This window comes from Trichomycterus rosablanca, chromosome 12, assembly GCF_030014385.1.
Source record: "Trichomycterus rosablanca isolate fTriRos1 chromosome 12, fTriRos1.hap1, whole genome shotgun sequence".
Classification (NCBI taxonomy): domain Eukaryota; kingdom Metazoa; phylum Chordata; class Actinopteri; order Siluriformes; family Trichomycteridae; genus Trichomycterus; species Trichomycterus rosablanca.
This window is the reverse complement of record NC_085999.1, coordinates 20,115,700-20,138,746: the sequence shown is the minus strand read 5'-3', so window position 1 is coordinate 20,138,746 and position 23,047 is coordinate 20,115,700. Positions and strand designations below refer to the sequence as shown.

At 40.1% G+C, this 23,047-nt stretch overlaps 1 protein-coding gene across 1 annotated transcript in view; it reads left to right on the top strand.

The window, feature by feature from the left end:
- The first annotated feature begins 528 nt into the window (after window positions 1-528).
- The window catches only part of med14 (mediator complex subunit 14), a 31,793-nt gene continuing 9,274 nt past the window's right edge, over window positions 529-23,047 (top strand). The window contains exons 1-21 of the mRNA XM_063005604.1: window positions 529-886; window positions 3,501-3,527; window positions 3,686-3,791; window positions 4,810-4,983; window positions 8,366-8,495; window positions 8,618-8,746; window positions 8,855-8,962; window positions 12,042-12,174; window positions 12,255-12,405; window positions 13,455-13,566; window positions 13,673-13,798; window positions 15,466-15,544; window positions 15,633-15,792; window positions 15,912-16,106; window positions 16,383-16,517; window positions 18,706-18,782; window positions 18,892-19,052; window positions 19,199-19,345; window positions 19,459-19,550; window positions 19,633-19,785; window positions 22,471-22,740. Of these exons, the coding sequence (XP_062861674.1) occupies window positions 717-886; window positions 3,501-3,527; window positions 3,686-3,791; window positions 4,810-4,983; window positions 8,366-8,495; window positions 8,618-8,746; window positions 8,855-8,962; window positions 12,042-12,174; window positions 12,255-12,405; window positions 13,455-13,566; window positions 13,673-13,798; window positions 15,466-15,544; window positions 15,633-15,792; window positions 15,912-16,106; window positions 16,383-16,517; window positions 18,706-18,782; window positions 18,892-19,052; window positions 19,199-19,345; window positions 19,459-19,550; window positions 19,633-19,785; window positions 22,471-22,740 (2,835 nt within the window). The 5' untranslated portion in view covers window positions 529-716. The remainder of the gene's footprint in view (window positions 887-3,500; window positions 3,528-3,685; window positions 3,792-4,809; window positions 4,984-8,365; window positions 8,496-8,617; window positions 8,747-8,854; window positions 8,963-12,041; window positions 12,175-12,254; window positions 12,406-13,454; window positions 13,567-13,672; window positions 13,799-15,465; window positions 15,545-15,632; window positions 15,793-15,911; window positions 16,107-16,382; window positions 16,518-18,705; window positions 18,783-18,891; window positions 19,053-19,198; window positions 19,346-19,458; window positions 19,551-19,632; window positions 19,786-22,470; window positions 22,741-23,047) is intronic.

Sequence of the window (23,047 nt, the reverse complement as noted above, 5' to 3'; positions counted from 1 at the left end):
CTTTCACCGTACCGATTTGTCTTTTGCAGTATAACATATTCATATGGATAAAAGTTTGTTTATAATTGTACATTGTTTAGTCATACGTTATATAACGTGTCTGCATTTCGAAACGTTTTATTGTTTAAAAACTATGGACTTTTATTTTAAAACTCTTCCTGGGCGATTCTAAACAATAACATCAAAAATAAAACTGGTCATATATTAACTTACCTAAAATTGTATTTTATGAATTACAGAAAAAGCTGCAAGTCATAAGACTGTTTACAATGAACACGGATGAATAAATTGGTGTAAGAAGCACAAAACCTTATAAAAAAAGTATTAGTCTGAAGAGTCTGTATGCATTTATTTTCAAGTTAAAGGGATTGTTACTGCCCACAAGATCTGCTACTGCTGTAATATATAACGTGTCTGCATTTCGAAACGTTTTATTGTTTAAAAACTATGGACTTTTATTTTAAAACTCTTCCTGGGCGATTCTAAGCGGGGTGTAAACTACTGGTTTCACTCACTGCTCAGCGGTGATGGCGGACTGGAGCCATGATATCTCTTACGACTGATTCAGTTGCTGGTTTAGGGATCATTTCCATGGGTTGAAGGAGTATTTAGATCAGACAGGATCGTTAGAAACTGTACATCTAATTAGCAGTGATTGATCAGGAAGCGGTTAGAGTCTGAACTGCGGGGATTCTCACAAATACAGAGTGTGTAAAATGGCTCCAGTGCCGATCGGTATAGAGGGCCAGCTGGTGCCGTTCGGGGGGGTAAACTCAGCACCGCAGCCTCCCCCTGGAGCCCCGGCCACTCCGGTTGTCCGCCTCAGCCTCCTCATCGAATTTCTGCTCCAGCGGACCTACCATGACATTACTCTACTTGCCGAGCTGTGAGTTATCCATGCTTTAATTCATTCAGTCAGTGCATACACGTCCTGTTAGCTATAGCAATGAGCTAATCAGCTAGTTTAAATACCAGCTAACCCCTGAACACTGTCTACCTAACTTGCCAAGTTTTCCAAAAAGAAAGTGAATTAGCGGCTTTCTCAGGTTTATCTTGTATAATTATCTGGTTTAATACACAACACTTCAACTAAACTTGCAAAACTTTTGATTAACTCAAGGCAGTAGCCTAGCATCATCGTTAGCTCAGGCACAACCTGACTCACTAGATGTGTATTAAAACGCATACTATCTTACTAAAGTATACAAGAGTTGTAACGACACCATTGATACTTCGTGTACTATTTAGTTAAGTAGTATGCACTTTAAACAGCCAGTGTTAAGAATAAGCGAAATGCAACGATACAGTTTTGTTGCAGATTTGAAGGCAAGCTGTCACGTTCGGCATTTTTGACGTCAGAAAACGCTGTGCAATGCCTGGATTTGCTGTGTCAGAATGCTAGAATACGTATTTCCCACCGGGAGTAATGAAATTGGAAAAACAAGCAGTAAAAACGGACCAGTTACTCCAGTGTGTCCATGTCAAGCAGGGTATGTGTTCCAAAGTGACTTACAGACCTGCTTTGTGTTTTCTTCAGTAAGCATTTTCTCAGTTTAATATACCAAGGCTACACTAAGGTCACATCTGCCGAAATCCTCATAAAATAAGTTTATTTTTTATTTTATTTCTCAGTAAAAAGGTGGGTCTGAAGGCGTTGAGGGACTACCTCAGCTGTTTGAACAGACAGGAGAAGTTCACCACCTGGGTGCTAGTACAGAAAAGTTCCCTGATGCCTGTCTTCCTTGAGTCCTTAGGTGTAGGTGTGGGTGAAGAAGAGCCAGACTTGCGGCTCAAATGGTTAAACATACACAACAGGGTTTGATGAGTGCTTTAATGTAGATTAGGGTAGTTTTGGCTTTGGAAATTCCAAACTCTGATTAGGAAAAATCATAAATGTCCCCTAACTGGGAATTCCTAGTAGGAATCCGAGGACAATTTTCTCAACTTTGAGCTAGGAGTAGTATGTCATTTCAAGATAGTTGCTCACATAGACAAGTGAAGTTTATTTATAAAGCACTTTTTACGATAGACATTGTCTCAAAGCAACTTTACAGAATCCAGGACCAACAGATACAAAAACATAAACCCCTTTCAGCAATAACAAAGATTACTGTAGTATTCACTTTAGATCAGTCAACATACATATGCACCATCAATCTATTCATAAATATTTGGTGCTCTTTAGTGGAGGCATCCATGTTTTACCACTTTGTAGCTTAAACATGCGGAGGTCATAAATGTGGTGATATTTGAGTTTCTAGTTTCTATGTAGGTTGAATGCAGCGTAACTAATAGCTTAGGAAATTACCAAAGTAGACAAGCTGATTCTGAGGCGGAATTGGCATCCTGCAAGTAACAATCATATTGTTTATTCATGACTGCATGTTACAAGAAAGAGTTGGACATCAAAAGAGTAGCAATGCAGAAATACTGGTTCAAATACTAAAGGTTAAGGGAAAAGAGCAAGATTCATACCCAAACAAATTGCTGCAGAATAAAACTGTGTTTGTAATAGCATTTGCAAGCAAAAAACAACTTGCAAAGACTGACTAGAGCACCAGTCTAAGATCAATTTTGTGTATTGGCCACTTGTAGTACTGATACTTGGATTGTGACGTCCCTAGCAATTGATTTTAATGTCTAGTTCCTTCTTAAAGTCCAAATAGCATGAACACGTGATGATACCCAAAGTTATGTAGCGTTATGTTAATTTATCGAAATCAATATCATATTGGCACACTCTTCAGCCCTTCTCAGTACTTATGTTTTCTTATTAAACAATACATATCCACTGTCATAATATTCCACTGCTGTAAGCATTAGATAAATATTTGAAAACAGTAAGATTTGAGAGATCTCTTGGGGTGGCACGGTGGCTTAGTGGGTAGCACTGTCGCCTCACAGCAAGAAGGTCCTGTGTTCGATCCCCAGGTGGGGCGGTCCGGGTCCTTTCTGTGCGGAGTTTGCATGTTCTCCCCGTGTCCGCGTGGGTTTCCTCCGGGTACTCCGGTTTCCTCCCACAGTCCAAAAACATGCCACCAGGCTAATTGGAAAAACTGAATTGTCCTATAGATGCCTAGCCGCTAGATGCACAAACCAGTGCATTGTAGTGCCGGTCCCAAGCCCGGATGAGTAGGGAGGGTTGTGTCAGGAAGGACATCCGGCGTAAAAACTGTGCCAAATCCCGCCGGCGACCCCTAACGGGAAGAAGCCGGAAATGCCGACCCCGTAATCGAAAAACGGGACAAAGGCTGAGGAACAAGAAGAAGAAGAAGTTTTGAGAGATCTCTACATTTAATAATAAATACATTTTGGCGTTGCATCACTGACTGAACAATGCTACTATTTGGCCCCTGATATACGTTTTACTGCATCCTTTTACCAGTTCCCCCAGATTATTGTTTTCATGATGTATTTCTAATTTACAATGTTTATAATGCTGTCCATAATGGTTTATCTTGGTATTTTTTGGAAACGTAATCTCATTCCTTTTTTTTCAGACTTCCACGGAAAACAGACATGGAAAGGTAAATGACAGTTTTTGGAACAAATGTTGAATTTAATACACATACATATTAGGATTTGTACTACATTATCACTACATTTATAGCAATATGAACTGCTAGATATCTAAGATCACAGTAGTAAATGTCACTGTCTTCTTCTTTGTTGCTGCTTCTAATAGGAAAATTGAAATAGTTCAGTTTGCCAGTCGGACACGGCAGCTCTTTGTAAGGCTCCTAGCTCTTGTTAAATGGGCGAGCAATGCTGGAAAAGTGGAGAGATGTGCGGTATGTTTTGTTTATAAATCATTAAAACTTTTTTCTATTTAGTTATTTTTTTTGGTATGAAACTGACTTTGTGATATGAGAGGGTTAGACCAGCAATTATGTGAGCATTTGGTTGGCTGCCAAGTTTAAATCTTATATCTGCTATTGACACATGATTTCTGCTGCAACTGCAGCCTTTATTGGCTGGCTGAATGTGCCTACACAGAGATGGGGAATAATAAGGTGCCCAAGTGGCGCAGCGGGATCTTCCGCGTGCATACCAGCACCGCGTTTCTGAACTCCTCGGTTTGAAGTGCCTGCACGCGGATACTAATTGGCCACTGTATCTGCAGGTTGGGGGACAGACTGATTGGCGGAGGAGACGCCTGTACAGAAAGCAGGGGCGAGAAGAGTAGGGCTGTGCACGTCTCGGAAGAGGCGTGTACAGCGATGTGCTCTCCTTGGATGCAATCTGGTATCTCTCAGCAGGGGAAGACAATATTGAGTATGCTAAATCGGGAGGAAAATGGGGAGAAAATGCCTAAAAAAAGAGATGGGGAATAATGAAGATTAGTGCGTAATACTACTCTGTGTGAACCCGGCGAACACAAATTGCTTGGCGTTGGATGGGGCATGTGTTAGATATGGCTTTTCTTTATCTGGGTAGGGATCTGAAGCATTATATCTTGATCTTTGGATATGACTAAATAAAAAAGGAAAATGCATAAAAGTGTTTTTTTCTTCACTTCCTTGCAGTTTAGAATGTATATTGTACAATATAGACGTAATGATGTGTCTCTTTTTTACATACCAGATCATTTAAAATAGAAGCTAAAAGTGGACAAAAACTGAATATTTGTCAGAAGGATATTAGTAAAGCCATGCAGTGGAATCGTTTCTATACTGCAATGCTGTCATTATTAATGTACCTATTATGATAATCATCCTGTATTGTCCCTGAATGGTGACTATTTGTGACAAGCTTTTGTAGTCAATTGTACACTTGCTAGCATGACTTTGCTTTTCTTTTTTCTTACAGATGATTTCTGCATTCTTGGACCAGCAAGCTGTCCTGTTTGTTGACACAGCTGATAGATTGGCATCATTAGCCAGAGATGCCTTAGTTCATGCTCGCTTACCTAGCTTTGCCATTCCTTTTGCTATTGATGTCCTGACCACAGGGTCATACCCACGTCTTCCCACATGCATCCGAGTAAGTGATCAATCAAGACTTGTGGCTCATATCAAAGTCACATGCAAGATCAGTTTTTGTATCAAAGATTTATATATATATATATACAGTGTATCACAAAAGTGAGTACACCCCTCACATTTCTGCAAATATTTCATTATATCTTTTCATGGGACAACACTATAGAAATAAAACTTGGATATAACTTAGAGTAGTCAGTGTACAACTTGTATAGCAGTGTAGATTTACTGTCTTCTGAAAATAACTCAACACACAGCCATTAATGTCTAAATGGCTGGCAACATAAGTGAGTACACCCCACAGTGAACATGTCCAAATTGTGCCCAAAGTGTCAATATTTTGTGTGACCACCATTATTATCCAGCACTGCCTTAACCCTCCTGGGCATGGAATTCACCAGAGCTGCACAGGTTGCTACTGGAATCCTCTTCCACTCCTTCATGATGACATCACGGAGCTGGTGGATGTTAGACACCTTGAACTCCTCCACCTTCCACTTGAGGATGCGCCACAGGTGCTCAATTGGGTTTAGTCCATCACCTTTACCTTCAGCTTCCTCAGCAAGGCAGTTGTCATCTTGGAGGTTGTGTTTGGGGTCGTTATCCTGTTGGAAAACTGCCATGAGGCCCAGTTTTCGAAGGGAGGGGATCATGCTCTGTTTCAGAATGTCACAGTACATGTTGGAATTCATGTTTCCCTCAATGAACTGCAGCTCCCCAGTGCCAGCAACACTCATGCAGCCCAAGACCATGATGCTACCACCACCATGCTTGACTGTAGGCAAGATACAGTTGTCTTGGTACTTCTCACCAGGGCGCCACCACACATGCTGGACACCATCTGAGCCAAAAGAGTTTATCTTGGTCTCGTCAGACCACAGGGCATTCCAGTAATCCATGTTCTTGGACTGCTTGTCTTCAGCAAACTGTTTGCTGGCTTTCTTGTGCGTCAGCTTCCTTCTGGGATGACGACCATGCAGACCGAGTTGATGCAGTGTGCGGCGTATGGTCTGAGCACTGACAGGCTGACCTCCCACGTCTTCAAGCTCTGCAGCAATGCTGGCAGCACTCATGTGTCTATTTTTTAAAGCCAACCTCTGGATATGACGCCGAACACGTGGACTCAACTTCTTTGGTCGACCCTGGCGAAGCCTGTTCCGAGTGGAACCTGTCCTGGAAAACCGCTGTATGACCTTGGCCACCATGCTGTAGCTCAGTTTCAGGGTGTTAGCAATCTTCTTATAGCCCAGGCCATCTTTGTGGAGAGCAACAATTCTATTTCTCACATCCTCAGAGAGTTCTTTGCCATGAGGTGCCATGTTGAATATCCAGTGGCCAGTATGACAGAATTGTACCCAAAACACCAAATTTAACAGCCCTGCTCCCCATTTACACCTGGGACCTTGACACATGACACCAGGGAGGGACAACGACACATTTGGGCACAATTTGGACATGTTCACTGTGGGGTGTACTCACTTATGTTGCCAGCTATTTAGACATTAATGGCTGTGTGTTGAGTTATTTTCAGAAGACAGTAAATCTACACTGCTATACAAGTTGTACACTGACTACTCTAAGTTATATCCAAGTTTCATGTCTATAGTGTTGTCCCATGAAAAGATATAATGAAATATTTGCAGAAATGTGAGGGGTATACTCACTTTTGTGATACACTGTATATATATATATATATATATATATTTAAATATACAGTGTATCACAAAAGTGAGTACACCCCTCACATTTCTGCAGATATTTAAGTATATCTTTTCATGGGACAACACTGACAAAATGACACTTTGACACAATGAAAAGTAGTCTGTGTGCAGCTTATATAACAGTGTAAATTTATTCTTCCCTCAAAATAACTCAATATACAGCCATTAATGTCTAAACCACCGGCAACAAAAGTGAGTACACCCCTTAGTGAAAGTTCCTGAAGTGTCAATATTTTGTGTGGCCACCATTATTTCCCAGAACTGCCTTAACTCTCCTGGGCATGGAGTTTACCAGAGCTTCACAGGTTGCCACTGGAATGCTTTTCCACTCCTCCATGACGACATCACTGAGCTGGCGGATATTCGAGACTTTGCGCTCCTCCACCTTCCGCTTGAGGATGTCCCAAAGATGTTCTATTGGGTTTAGGTCTGGAGACATGCTTGGCCAGTCCATCACCTTTACCCTCAGCATCTTCAATAAAGCAGTGGTCGTCTTAGAGGTGTGTTTGGGGTCATTATCATGCTGGAACACTGCCCTGCGACCCAGTTTCCGGAGGGAGGGGATCATGCTCTGCTTCAGTATTTCACAGTACATATTGGAGTTCATGTGTCCCTCAATGAAATGTAACTCCCCAACACCTGCTGCACTCATGCAGCCCCAGACCATGGCATTCCCACCACCATGCTTGACTGTAGGCATGACACACTTATCTTTGTACTCCTCACCTGATTGCCACCACACATGCTTGAGACCATCTGAACCAAACAAATTAATCTTGGTCTCATCAGACCATAGGACATGGTTCCAGTAATCCATGTCCTTTGTTGACATGTCTTCAGCAAACTGTTTGCGGGCTTTCTTGTGTAGAGACTTCAGAAGAGGCTTCCTTCTGGGGTGACAGCCATGCAGACCAATTTGATGTAGTCTGCGGCGTATGGTCTGAGCACTGACAGGCTTACCCCCCACCTTTTCAATCTCTGCAGCAATGCTGACAGCACTCCTGCGCCTATCTTTCAAAGACAGCAGTTGGATGTGACGCTGAGCACGAGCACTCAGCTTCTTTGGACGACCAACGCGAGGTCTGTTCTGAGTGGACCCTGCTCTTTTAAAACGCTGGATGATCTTGGCCACTGTGCTGCAGCTCAGTTTCAGGGTGTTGGCAATCTTCTTGTAGCCTTGGCCATCTTCATGTAGTGCAACAATTCGTCTTTTAAGATCCTCAGAGAGTTCTTTGCCATGAGGTGCCATGTTGGAACTTTCAGTGACCAGTATGAGAGAGTGTGAGAGCTGTACTACGAAATTAAACACACCTGCTCCCTATGCACACCTGAGACCTAGTAACACTAACGAGTCACATGACATTTTGGAGGGAAAATGACAAGCAGTGCTCAATTTGGACATTTAAGGGTGTAGTCTCTTAGGGGTGTACTCACTTTTGTTGCCGGTGGTTTAGACATTAATGGCTGTATATTGAGTTATTTTGAGGGAAGAATAAATTTACACTGTTATATAAGCTGCACACAGACTACTTTTCATTGTGTCAAAGTGTCATTTTGTCAGTGTTGTCCCATGAAAAGATATACTTAAATATCTGCAGAAATGTGAGGGGTGTACTCACTTTTGTGATACACTGTATTTAAATATCTTGGGTTTTATTGCAGGACAAAATAATTCCTCCTGATCCAATCACCAAAGTAGAAAAGCAGTCAACACTTAACCAGCTAAACCAAATTCTGCGTCATCGGCTTGTCACCACTGACCTGCCCCCTCAGCTTGCTAACCTGACTGTTGGTGGGTACTTGGTCTCTTATGTTACCTCCAGTAAAGTCATATTCTAGCTTAATTAAAACAAACTGCTGCAATGCCAAATGGTTAATGAGCTTGTGCTCCTGTATTTGTCTGTGTACGTCAAGCCAATGGACGAGTAAAGTTTCGGGTGGAGGGTGAGTTTGAAGCCACGTTAACGGTGATGGGAGATGACCCGGATATTCCGTGGAGGTTGCTGAAGTTGGAGATCCTTGTTGAGGACAACGAGACAGGAGGTGTGTATATATGTATACATATGGGCTGAATTCAGCCCATGCAATAATTGTATGTTTTAGTTCATTATTATGCAATTTGATTTATCTACGATATTGTGTTGTTTACAGATGGCCGGGCACTGGTGCACAGCATGCAGGTGAACTTTATCCATGAGCTGGTACAGTCACGCTTGTTTGCTGATGAAAAGCCACTTCAGGACATGTACAACTGCCTACGTATCCTTTTAGTTGCGTCGTCATTCACTTGACTAATTTGCTAACTTTCTCTTTTACAACTAGCTTCTTTCAGTACACACTCTCAATAATTGTGTCTTTGTGTCCGACTGGGTTTATTGAATGAATTATCAACATTTTGAATGATCATTCCTAATTATAGCTGAGTTTGCTGTAATGTAACTATGAGAACAAGCATGTAACGTTATGTGTCTACATTATGTATGGATGGTCCAACTTTAGATGGATAGATCACTTTATTAATCCCATAGGGAAAGTCAGTTATTACAGCAGCTTTAAGATACAATAAAGCAAAAAGTATTAAAGTACACAAGTATTACTGTACGACACTATGTAATTAACCCTCTATTGCATGATTTTTTTTTTGTTGCAAACAAAAATATTTCTCACAGTAAACACAATGTTTTTGCAATCTGGAAGTAGGGTTTGCTATGATTTTTTTCCTGTCTGATGTGGAACAGGTAAAAAAAAAGTGTTGCATATATGCAACATCATGCAGTTTATGGAGAAGGATACTATGTTGCATATATGCAACATTATGCAGTTACGGTCAAGATACCATGTTGCACATATGCAACAATTCACAGTAATTCGTCCTCTAAATTCTTCAAAAGTAGTTTTATTTTACCACAGAAGTAAAACACAAGTAACAGCTTCAGAAACACAAGTAACAACTTCAAAAACACACCATCCTCTTTTCTTTCTCTATTCTGGCTAGTGGCCTACACCATCAGTAATTATATCATCAGGTAAAGCTGGGGCAGCTGTGCTTCTTAACTTCTTTGAAGGAGGTAATTGCTGGTCGTCATTTAAAGGCCTTCCTCTTTTGGCAATTTGTTTCTGTTACTTGTTGTTTCTTTATTAGGATTTTAACGTCATGTTTTACACTTTGGTTACATTCATGACAGGAACGGTAGTTACTCATTACACAAGATTCATCAGTTCACAAGGTTATATCAAACACAGTCCTGGACAACTGAGTGTCTCCAATTCACCTCACTTGCATGTCTTTGGACTTTGGGAGGAAACCGGAGCACCCGGAGGAAACCCACGCGGACACGGGGAGAACATGCAAACTCCACACAGAAAGGACCCAGACCGCCCCACCTGGGGATCGAACCCAGGACCTTCTTGCTGTGAGGCGACAGTGCTACCCACTTTGCACCATGCCGCCCATTACTTGTTGCTAAGGCATTGACTTGTTTCCATTCGGATTTTGCTGTTCTTTGCGCCTCTTTAGAAACCATGCATTTACAATGCAGACATCCAACAAATGAGTAAAAATTCTATAGTACCATTTCTTGCTTCCTGAGTGAATCCTATACAGACCAAGAATTGAACCAAGCAGATCCAATCCACCCATATGCTTGTTATATACAACAACAATTTTAGGGCATTTCACGTGTTCCTCTTGTTTCTTCTTCCTGCACCACCTTCTTACTCTCCCTACAGGTTCTGATCCAACCATTGTTGACAAGAGTGTGACGGCCCTATTGTCGGACCATTTCAAGCGTATGAATGGCCGATCTTGACCCTTTCTTGAACTTGAGCAGTTTCTTGAGCTTTAGAAAGAGCCAGGGCTACAAGTCTGTTAGCTCTACTGTTCTTGTCCATAACTTATATGGACATATATATTTTATAACAGGGTCATAAAATAATCTGCCTCCCACTATTGTGTCTGTAAGTTGCGGGACGGAATGCAATCAGTCAAAATATTGCCTAAATTTTTGAAAATTAATGTATATGGTTGCTTTGACGAAGCATGCATAATGTAGCATATATGCAACAAACGCGTTCGACGTTGAATTACTGGAACATGCATGATGTTGCAGATATGATACACAAATATTCTTGACTAACACGGACACAAAACTCGTCCAATAATCGTGTAACATGAGTACAGATGTTCTCAACCATTGTCAAATATGTTGTTATTTTTTGTTTTGCGCCACATATTCACGGGCACCTAAAAGAATTCGCTGAAGTGGCCAGAAGCACACACTTAACTGAAACATCACGTCCGCAACTTTAGATGCCTGTGAAAAGTTTACGTATGGTCCATCAGACCCCCCCCACACACACAGATAGGGGCGGTGATCATGCTGATACACACTGTCACCTGTTTCAGGTTCTCCTGCCAATAGCAGTCGCGGGAAAAAATCAGATGTCACTGTTGCATATTTGCAACAATATGCAATAAAGGGTTAAATAAATAGAATAAGAATATGTAATTCAATAGGAGATGAGATATGTAATATACGTTATAATATGTTGTAAGGTGTTCTTTGTAGTAAATATTTAGTGTAATGTAATGTAGGCTCCATAAACATAGAGCCAAATCATGCTCCATGAGTCTATCCTGAGTGGCTCAGTGTCCAATAATGTCCCAAACCAGTCAAGTGTTATACAGTGTGATCGCTGCTGGTACAAACGATGAGGACCTGGAGTACCTGTGCAACTTTATTGAGCTGCAGGTACCACCTCATTCTATCAGTAGTGACAAGGACACTAGCAAAATTAGAAAATAATCAATCAGGAAGGTTTAGGTTTTAATTGTCTGTGGCCATCACCTGTAAAACCACTTTTTGGGGATTGTCTTGCTCTCACCTCTCCTAGTGCACATGTTGCCACTTTCATTTACACCAAATCAGGTGAAATGTGTTCACAGTCATTTATGCTTCCTAACAGGACAGATTGATATTTCTGAAGTATAACTGACTTGGTGTTATACTGTGATAATTAAGTGTTGCCTTAATTTTTTGAGCAGTGTTTTAGCTGCTAGGTTACTCATCTTATACCACAATATGTCTTCTCCCAGCTACTTTAAGCCATCCACCACTTCTTTTCAAACAGCAGCTTATACCATTAAATGGTCATAAGGGCCCACAATTTTCTGTGAATGTAAGCTTATAGGTTTGCCAGGGCACTTAATGCCCTCTTGGTCTTCAGGTCATGCATGGCTTTTCCATCTTAGGTAATGGTGTCTACTTTAAAGTTTTGCACACTGATTTGCTGTGTACACTTGGCAACTGTTGTTTCAGTCCTTAACTGGTGCCATCAGACTCATTCTGCCTGTCCCTGCAGCTGGAGGTGCTCCACTCTCAGGCACTGATGCTGATCAGAGAGCGCTGGGGAGATTTAGTACAGGTGGAGCGTTACTTTCCTTCAAAGTGCCTCTCCCTGGCTGTCTGGAAGTAAGTTGAGCAGCACTTCTTTCTAACGTCACTACTGCATCCTAACTGGAATAGTGTCTCATGGTCAACATGTTCTGCAGTCAACAGGTGCTGGGTCGCAAGACAGGAACTGCACCCGTGCACAAGGTCACCATCAGGATAGACGAGACGGACGAATCCAAGCCGTTGCAGATTTCACATGAGCCTCCGCTTCCAGCCTGCGATTCCAAACTGATGGAAAGAGCCATGAAGGTGGGGTTGTATTGCAAACCAAATTTCAAAAAAAGTTGGGACAGTAGGTAAAATGTATATAAAAAAGAAAGTAGTGAAATGTAACCTGCCTTTTACTGGTGCAGCACAGAAATATTTACTGTTTTTTTAATGTTTTACCATATTAACTTAATAGATTTCTGTGGATATCATTTTTATTTTGATGCCTGCAAAACATTCCAAGAAAAGTTGGGACAGGGCTCATGAAGACCAGAAGTGAGGATAAATAAAATCTTTACCCAGCAAGGGTACAACATGATATTTTAAAAGTATTGAAGGACATTAACAAAGGGCTCAGCAGTTTATAAGTAAGGATGTGTTGTTGTTCACTCGCCTTTACCACGAAAAATTCTAAATGCAAGTTAAGACTACTACAAAAAGAGGTATAGCAACACTATGTGGAGGGACACATAATGTTTTATGAACAAAAAGAAATTAGGGACACTCTTGCTTGTTTCACCAAGTTAACGGCAAGTTACATTCTGCATGTGTTTCAATAGCGTGGCTTTATAGTAAACAAGTGCAGTTGTTAGACTGGTCTGCCTGCAGTCCAGACCTTTCTCTCATAAAAAATATGTTTGGCACATTATGAAGCACAATATTTGATGATAAAGACTCCAGACTGTTGAGCAGCTAAAACAGTATGATAAGCAGTAACATGGGAATGGTTGGTGCCCTCAATCCCTAACTGAAAACAGACCATTGATAAAAGGAAAGGTAGTGTAAGACGGGTAAACATGCTCCTGTCCTGACTTCAAATTTACAATGAGCACATATGCAAAAAAAACCCAATAATGTTCAGGTGAAACATTAATCATCTTGTCTTTGTACTGTTTTCACTTAGATAAACACAAAATTGGATTATTATGAAATTTGGGGTTGTAAATCATGATAGTGGTATTAAGAGTACACACCTAATGTTGTGAATTGCAGCAAGCTTATTTACTTTCACAGCTTGTAAGGTAAAAATCTGAACCCATTTAAATTTCTTTCTTTAAAATTCTTTCTAAATTAATTTCTTTTTATTGTAGATTGATCATCTTTCAGTGGAAAAGCTTTTAATCGACAGCGTTCATGCTCGTTCCCATCAGAAACTGCAGGAACTCAAAGCCATACTGAAAAGTGTCAATCCCAATGATAACTGTAAGTTTGTTTGCTCTTATACTGTACTTTAGGAAATGTAATATAAAACTTCTTAGTGCTTGTGGTAAGGAACAGAATATTTAAGGACAATGTGTTTCTGCTGCAGCATTCATTGAGACTGCTCTTCCAACTTTGGTCATTCCCATTCTGGAACCCTGTGGAAGGTCTGAGTGTCTACACATATTTGTCGACTTGCACTCTGGAATGTTTCAGCCCATGTTATACGGAATTGGTAAGATTATGTCTAATTCATATGAAAGGAGGGTTTATTCTATACAGTTGATTTCTAAATAAAATTATAGCTTTTGACACCTAGTTGGCCTGTACTGACCAGACCAAAAACTATTCTGTAAGGTATTGTACTAGAATTATTGTTGCTGTAGATGAGCAAGTGGAATCCTTTAGGAATTTTGAATGTAAATGTTACTTGTGTTGGCTAATAATAGAACAATTAAGACTTGAAGTTATGGCTTTTATTACCATAACACCCTAGTACAGCCTTTTTCAAGTGGGGTACTGTCCATATTTAAATCCAGTGTTTCTGGCATTTACTTTTATTATTTCGGGTCTGCAACACATGCCAAAAAAAGTTTCGACACTGGCAATTTAGGCTAGTAATGAGGTTAAAAAAAATAATGATGTGATTTCAAACAGGTGATTATATTTATGATTTGGAACAAATCAGTGTTCACAGAAGCCTGAGTCTTTAAGGAGAAAATATGGGCAGAGGATACCCAGTTTGTCAAATGCATGAAAGAATTATTGAAAAGTTTAAAAACAATGTTCCTTAAAGAAAGCGTGGAAGAGATTTGCATATTTCTCCCTCTAAAGTGCATAATATCATTAAATGAGTCAAGGAAACTGGATGAACTGTAATGCATAAAGGGAAGAGGTGCAGGTCTTAGCTAAACATCCCTGATCTTCGATCCCTCAGACATCATTCATCAATAGCTGATGTAACCACATGGGGAAGGGATAACTTTGGCAACGCTGTTAAGCATAATTCAGAGTAACATTCACAAATACCACAGAACTACCTGCTGCACAGATTACAAAAGCATGGCTGCGGAAAAAGAGGGTACGGGCACTAGACTGGCCTGCATGCAGTCCTGACCTGTCCCCAATATAAAGTGTGTGAGGAATTTAAAAATGGAAAAGGGTGACCGTGACAACCCTGTGCTGTTGCACACCTCAAGATGTGTTTGCGGGAAGAATGGGACAAAATAACAGCTGAAACACTAAATCACTTGTTATCCTCAGTGCCAAAACATTATTTAAGTGTTAAGTGTGTGAGAACATATAGCAACATTACAAAATGGTACAACTTTTACTGTCCCAACTTTTTTTTAAATATGTTGCAGGCCTGAAAAGTAGGAATGGATGTTTATTAACAAATAGAATAGAATAGAATGCCATTATTTGTCATATATACTCACACACATGTACAGTACAGTGAAATTCTTTCTTCACATATCCCAGCTTGTTTGGAAGCTGGGGTCAGAGCGCAGGGTCAGCCATTGTACGGTGCCCCTGGGATTGCTCAAGGGCCTACAGTGGCTACATGGCAGAGCTGGGATTCGAACTCTCAACCAATTGATACAATTGATAGCCCAAAGCTCTATCCACTAGGCTACCACTGTCCCCATGAAGCTGACCAGACTAAACATGAAATATCTAGGGTTTAGACTGTCTGCAATAAAATAAGTCAATGTGAATGTAAGAAACACTGCATTTTTTGCATTGTCCATAACGTCCCAACATTTTCTGATTTGAAAATTGATTTTAGATCATTATGTATTTATTAATGCTCCATACTCTGTCACAGTTGTATTAAACCATTAATGAATGTACTTAAATCCCCCACAAACCACTAGCCCATCATGTGCTCCTGTCTTTTAGATCAATCCCTGCTGGATGAGATTGAGAAAAGCATTAATGATGACATGAAGCGAATTGTCACATATTTACAGCAGTTAAAGTAAGTACAGTCTTTCTTCTTGAGGCAGATGGCTGGTTCTGCATCTGGATTAAAGCAACAGCTGATGTGTAATGATGCTTTTTAATAGGTTTTGGTTGGGTGAGCAGCGGTGCAAGCAGTCTGTGAAGCATCTACCCACAGTGTGTACAGATTTTCTGCACCTATCAAACTCTGCCACGCATCCTGTAGGAAACCTGTCAAAACACAGGCTCTTCATCAGACTCACCCGTCTTCCACAATATTACATTGTAAGCACTCTGCGTCCCATTTCTTTTTGATTATTAGGAATCAGTGGAAGAGTTATGCACATTGGCTATGCTTTGTATTTTGTCTGTCTGCTTTAAAGCCCTTATGATCTTTTTTGCAGGTGGTTGAAATGTCTGATGTCCCTAGCAGCCCCACCGAGCTGCAGTATAAGTACTATTTCCTGTCAGTAAGTCAGCAGGAGAATGAGGATGGACTGCCCTGCGCACAACTACTGCAGCAGTTCAAGCCCAAACTGGAGGAGCTGGTGCAGGACTTATCCTCTGGACGTATGCTCCGGCCTGGCACCAAGCGCAAGGTGGGAGGCGGGTTTTGTCATGTTACATTAATTTTAATGGAATTTAGTCATTAGTCATAATCACATCCTTCCATTTAAATTGATTTTAAAAGCAAAACTTGAATTGTTTTGAACAGAGAATTTGCATTATTGATCAATGCTTGACTGTTGTGAAACATTTACCATAGCTTTGTGCAGACATGAGATGTCTAATACAATTTTATTATCTATTTATATTCTTTAAATGGATCTGTTTTATAATTCATGATGCTGAGAGTAACAAACTTTTTTCTGCAGCTGTCTGGAGAGCATGGTGCTGCTGAACCTAAAAAGCCCAAGCGTTCTGGGGAGATGTGTGCCTTCAATAAAGAGCTGGCTCACCTGGTAGCCATGTGTGACACCAACATGCCTCTTATTGGCTTGCGCTGTGAGGTAAGGACTAATTTTCTAATGTTTTGTTGGATTGTATTTTCTATAAAGCATTCACAGTAACTGAAATAGTGTGAAACAGTTGAGTATGTGGCATTATTTGGTTGTTAGCATGATTGTTTTGATTTATTTATTAAACCTAGCATACTGTAAAATTCAACCAGATACAACACAACAAGATAAAAGTTTAGAAATCACTTTTTACTACAGAGGGGTGGGCAGCACATTGACAGTGTCGCCTCACAGCAAGAAGGTCCTGGGTTCAATTTCTGTGTGAAGTTTGCATGTTCTCCCCTTGTCTGTGTGGGTTTACTCCGAGAGCTCCAGTTTCTTCCCACAGTCCAAAGACATGCAAGTGATGTAAATTGGGGATACAAAATTGTCCATGACTGTGTTTAACATTAAACTTGTAAACTGATTAATCTTGTGTAACGAGTAACTACCGTTTCTGTCATGAATGTAACCAAAGTGTATAAAACATGACATTAAAGTCCTAATAAGTAATAATTTACAGGGTCAGACATTCTAACACACCAGCACAAGGTCAAGGTTGACCTGACCATGCGTCCAACAAACACAATCGCTTGCAGTATGCCCAGTCCACAACTGATCTGGGCACTGACGTGTGTTTGGTGTCACATGGAACAAAGCGTGTCTTTCTGTAAATATTAGAGCCAAGCACGCCAGTACATACTCAAACTAATAGAGAACACAAGTAACCCAGCCTTCAATGCAGTCTTCAAGAGAAACCTCTCTGCAGCTTACGATTTGAAACCAAGCCAGATCAGACCTGTGGGAGAAACTTTCAGAAAAGAGCAATACCAAATGACTCACAAGGGAAAACCTTTCCCCCATGGGACCTTGGAAGTCCCCTATATTTCAGAAACCTTCACAAATTTCCCCAAGCAAACCACGAGCCCTGAACTAGCACAAAGTATATTTAAGGAATTTGAAGAAAGACTAACAGGTTACTTGTTATCTACACAGATGGGTCAAAGACACCTACCCACACCGGGGCAGCCTTTTACTCCAAGACCAAAAAACAATGCGTAAATATTCCCCCACACAGCTCCATTTTTGCACAGATTCAAGTATTCAAGCCATCAAAACACTAAATATTCACCCACCCTATCATTGAAGAAATACTGCATGAACTGAAAACTGGAACAATCAAACAAAATTTTGAGGCTGTGTTAGGCCACAGGGGCATTAGAGGAAATGAGGAAGCAGATACCATAGCCAAAGGAGCAGCAGAAGTAGCAGTCACACCAATGTACATCCCACCAACAGACTTAAGACCCCTCATAAAGAGTTATGTACATGAGAAATGGCAAGAGAACTGGGACTTACAAGACATTATCAAACTCAGGAAAATTCAACAAAAGGTACAACCATACAAAATGAACTATACCCAGAAGAGGGGAGACCAAGTAGCCCTCACACGATGCAAGATAGGACATTCAAGACTTATACATGGACATCTACTAAAAGGAGAACAGGCCCCAAAGTGCCTTCATTGCTCAACTACCCTATCAATGAAACATATTCTATGTGAATGCGATGTTTTTACCCAGGACAGAAATCTGTACCTGATGGGATCGGACATAAATGAAATTTTTAGGAAAACTGCTCATTTTAAGATTTTAAAATTTCTGAAAAGCATAAAATTGAAACATTTGTTGTAATTTTAACCCCTACAGTTGTGATGCACATGTAAACAATTATAAATCTCTGTATCCTAAAACTCCTTTCATTGTTTTAACACCTTTTTTTTAATAAGAATGTTTGAAACATACAAATAACACGCCATAGAGATGGCTCTAAATACAGAGCTTATAATGGCGATAAAACTCAACCAACCAACCAACCAACTGTAAATATTAGAAAAAGGAGGTGAACATTCTCTAGATGTCAATGTGTTTTATCTGAATGCAGGTGTAAAATGGTGAGCTGCTTATAAGGTTTTACTGCGCCTTGGTATGACCTAAAAGATTTTTTTACTACCCACTCAATTTGTAATTAGGAACTAATAGCCATTCTTAATGCTAGATGAAATTCTGTCAGTTGGATGAAACAGTGTCATGTTGGTTTGCATCTTTTATAGTTTTGCATTCTTTTTTGGTTGATTTAAGAAAAAAACTGTGATGACCTTGACTGTATAAACATAAGTATGTTTCTTTCTTGCCCTCAGCTATCCAGTATGGAGATTCCTCATCAAGGGGTTCAGGTTGAAGGAGATGGCTGCAGTCATGCTATTCGTCTTCTCAGGTATGTCTTTAAACAGGAAAAGCCACTGATACACTAGTGTGTATTTCATGTATTAGCATACATACACGCACTAAACGTTACCATATACTAACTTTGTCTCGTTACTCAGGGTGCCACCTGCTAAAGGTGTAAGTGAGGAGACAAGAAAGACCCTGGAACGGTCTCTGCTGGACTGTACTTTCAGATTGCAGGGTCGTAACAATCGCACCTGGGTGGCAGAGCTGGTCTTTGCCAACTGCCCACTCAACAGCACCTCAGCTAAAGAGCAGGGTGAGATTCATTTTTTTCCCTGCTGGTCATAAACATGTTGGTTTATGCATTTAAGGTCACGTTTTGATCTGAAAATTTGGTTCCAAAAATGGAACTTGGCTGTTTTGAACTTTTAGAGATGTTCTGTGTTTTCTGTGTTTATGCAGCCTCTACACGACACGTCTACCTGATGTATGAAAATCCACTGTCCGAACCCGTGGGAGGACGGAAGGTGGTGGAAATGTTTCTGAATGACTGGAACAGCATTAGCCAGCTGTATGAATGTGTGCTGGAGTTCTCCCGTGCTCTGCCTGGTGAGTACAGCACCTCTACCACATTGGCTCACTATTGTTTTTACAGGATTTGTGGTACAATGGTTTTTAGGTATTCACTGAACCTTATGTTATCCCTAATATGCTTCCTGCAGAAATGCCTTCCTATTTAAGCCTCTTCTCTGAAATACGGTTGTATAATTATCGGAAACTGGTCCTGTGTTATGGTAACACCAAAGGCAGCTCTGTAAGTACAGATTTCTCTAAATTTTAATCGACTGTGCATGGAAGAGTTGGCTGTAATTCTTAATGTGTTCTGATCTTTGAAGGTGACGATTCAGTGGAACTCAGTGACTCACCGTTTCCACCTTGCTCTGGGTACGGTTGGGCCAAACTCGGGCTGTAGCAACTGCCACAACATCATTCTCCATCAGCTCCAGGAGATGTTTAACAAGACCCCCAATGTGGTGCAGCTACTACAGGTCTATTCCGTTTTATTTTCTTTGTTCAGTAAAATATTAAACAAAAAGATAAAGAATTCCTGAACATTTGTTAGCCAGTCGAGTTCAAATGTTCAATAAAACGCTTTTTACATTTTTCCGCTTTATCTAGAAATGATTAATTATTGATTGTGAATCTGGTGCCACTTGCACAACCCTCAATATGATAAAAGACATTTAGAAGGAGAGCGAGGCTCCCTTATTTAATAAAATGTAACATTAAAAGGCAAAAACAGGACACTTTTGCTAAACAGTCTAATCTATGGTAGTTGTATACTATGGTAGCTACCTGGCTGAATTTAGCCAGATGTTTTCTGCATGTAAATTAACCCTTTAAAATATTTTTTAATATATTTTTGTAAAATATACAGAAATTATATTGCTTATTTACATTGTATAAAATATACAATATTGCTCATTCACATTGTAGAAACTAGACAAACTTTTAAATCTGCATATTAGTAGCTATTAGGGATGTAACTATACACTCTACCCATGATGCGATGTATTTGTGATCATCTTTTATTTATCTAAATAATGAATGCCCTTTTATTTCTGAGGTAGGTACACTATGCAAAACTATTTTGAATTAAGCTCAATTTGGCTGAAAAACCCCGAATTTGGCAACCAGTCGTATAGCGTCAACAAGGCGAGGTGTATAGCGCCAGTGCCCTCTGCTGTTTAAAGTGAATATCGATTCATTTCACATGTCAAATCGATTTGAATCGTGGAATTTTTGAATCGGTTATTAACTGTGTTGTGGTGAATCGTTACATCCCTAGTAGCCATTAGCTCTGATTACGGCTTGTGGTGATGTTTTGACAACTTTATGCAATGTAACATTTATTTCCGTCCACAATTACATAAATGTTTGGCTGAGACTTAATGGAATTGAGGTCAGGACTCTGTGGTGACCACTTCCCATGTGAAAGTGATTCTACATGCTCCCTGAACCACTCTTTCATAGTTTAAGCCCAATGGATCTTGTCTTTGCTTTCTAGGAATTTGCCCATACTATCCAGGATGAAATAAAATTTGCCGATGGCATAACCTGGTTATTTAGTACATTCATTTTATTGTCACATGATGTTTCTGAGCCTTGTCCTGACCTTGTACTGCCACAGGTTTTGTACAGTGATCGATATGCATTATGGGGCATTACTTTCTTACTTTCATTTACTTCTTACCCTGATGTGCTCGTTGCTCTGGAATAGAGTAAATCTGGACCCATCAGACCACATTTTTCCATTGCTTTATTGTCTCAACAATTCAATCTTGCTTTCTAGCAAAATGAAGGCCCTTTTTCCTTACTAGCTTATTTTAAAAGTGGTTTTCTTATGGCCACATTTCATTCATTTGGTCCCAATCCATTGAGTCCTTGTCACATTTGTGTAGAAAAAATGCTCTTGTTTTCACTGTTCACTGTAACTAGCTCCACTTAAAGGTGGTTTTCTTATGGCCACAGAGTCATTTGGTCCCAATCCATTAAGTTCTTGTCACATTTTATGTGGAGAAATTCTCTTAAACGTTGCTGTTTTGTACAATTCATTTCACCAAGCATTTAAGTGATCTCCAGTCACCTTTATATAAGTTTTTTTTTTTTTAATCACAGTTTTTCAGTGAAGTTAAAGGTTCACCATAATTCTGCCAGGTTTTAATAATGCCTTAGGCAGTTCTTAATCCAATTTTAGTCGTTTCAGCTTCTTTGTTGTTTTCTTTGCTTAATGCAGGCCAATTATCAGACCCTTTTGAAACATGGTAACATCTTTTCCACGACCGTGGGATACGTCTTCCGATAAGGAATGAAAAGCTACTTACTGTATGAGTTAGGGTTAGCTGAGTTAGTTAAAACATAATAATCACTGCAATAATTATTCATGCTGCTGGGTAGGGACTCTGAAGTATATTTAAATTCAAACTTATTTTGGCCAGGCAGTGAATGTATTTGGTGTTTGTTTTTATTTAATTAAAAAGAAAAAAATACTTGCCAGTATTAACATTTTCCACATGGTTTTGGTTAACTGTTTGGAACAGAGACTAGAAGAACTGGTGACAAAAGGGGATGAAATCAGTTAGCTCCCACCTCCAAGCATGTTAGATTGCTCAATGACATTGCATAAGCTGCAGTTTGTAAAAATGTGGCTGGCTTTGCATGCCCCAGAGAAAGCACACACTAATCTTCACACAGCTGGAATGGTGGCTGGAGTGTGATGTGAAGATTTTTAGTTGGTACGAAATGGCACATTTAAAATTTAAATGTGGTGAAAATAAAAGAAACCCCACCTGTTTCAATGACTAAAATTGCAAGGTTGTAAAAGCATTTACCCTGAACCTAATTTCCACTGAAGTTGGCATTCGGAAAATTGTATATATTAAACCATAACTTCAAAAGACATGTCACCACTACATGATTCACACTGTGTTAATTACAACACAACTGCTCCTATTAATCACATGCTACTAAATGTCTTGATTCATTGGATTAGTTAAATGTGTTTGGTACTGAACTGCATGACATTAAATATCCAGAGAAAGGGATTTATAGCCTAAAGTTTAAAAAATACTAAGTAACTTGGCATACTTCTATGGTGCTCCTTGCCTGTGTTAGTCCATTCCTTCATTGAAATGTATTATACTCACCACACATTTGGTACAAATGTTCTCCAGGTGCTGTCAGACACACAGGCTCCTTTGAATGCCATCAACAAGCTGCCCACTGTGCCCATGCTTGGTCTGACCCAGAGGACCAACACAGCCTACCAGTGCTTCTCTATCCTACCCCAGTCACCCACCCACATTCGCCTGGCCTTCCGCAACATGTACTGCATCGACATCTACTGCCGCAGTCGAGGTGTAGTGGCCATCCGTGACGGTGCCTACAGCCTCTTCGATAACACCAAAATTGTGGAGGGCTTCTATCCAGCTCCTGGACTGAAGGTAAAAAGGCTTTTGCTTTCTTCATTAGACATACATAGCAAGCTAGTAAACAAATGGCTGCCTTAACTAAGCTTTACTCAGCTGAGCTGATGTAATGCCAGACACAGTGACTTTAAAAATCTAGCTCTACTCTTTTGTGCCGTTACTTTTTCTGGCTGGCATCAGCTTGTGGATTGTCGCTTTTAGCATCCAGTTTTTTTATCCACTGTATGAAACGATAGATACAGTTGCAGTAAGCAATGCCCGTAATCACTGCAGTCAATAACTACATTTACAACTTTCATATGTCAGTCTGAGGTTCAGTCTA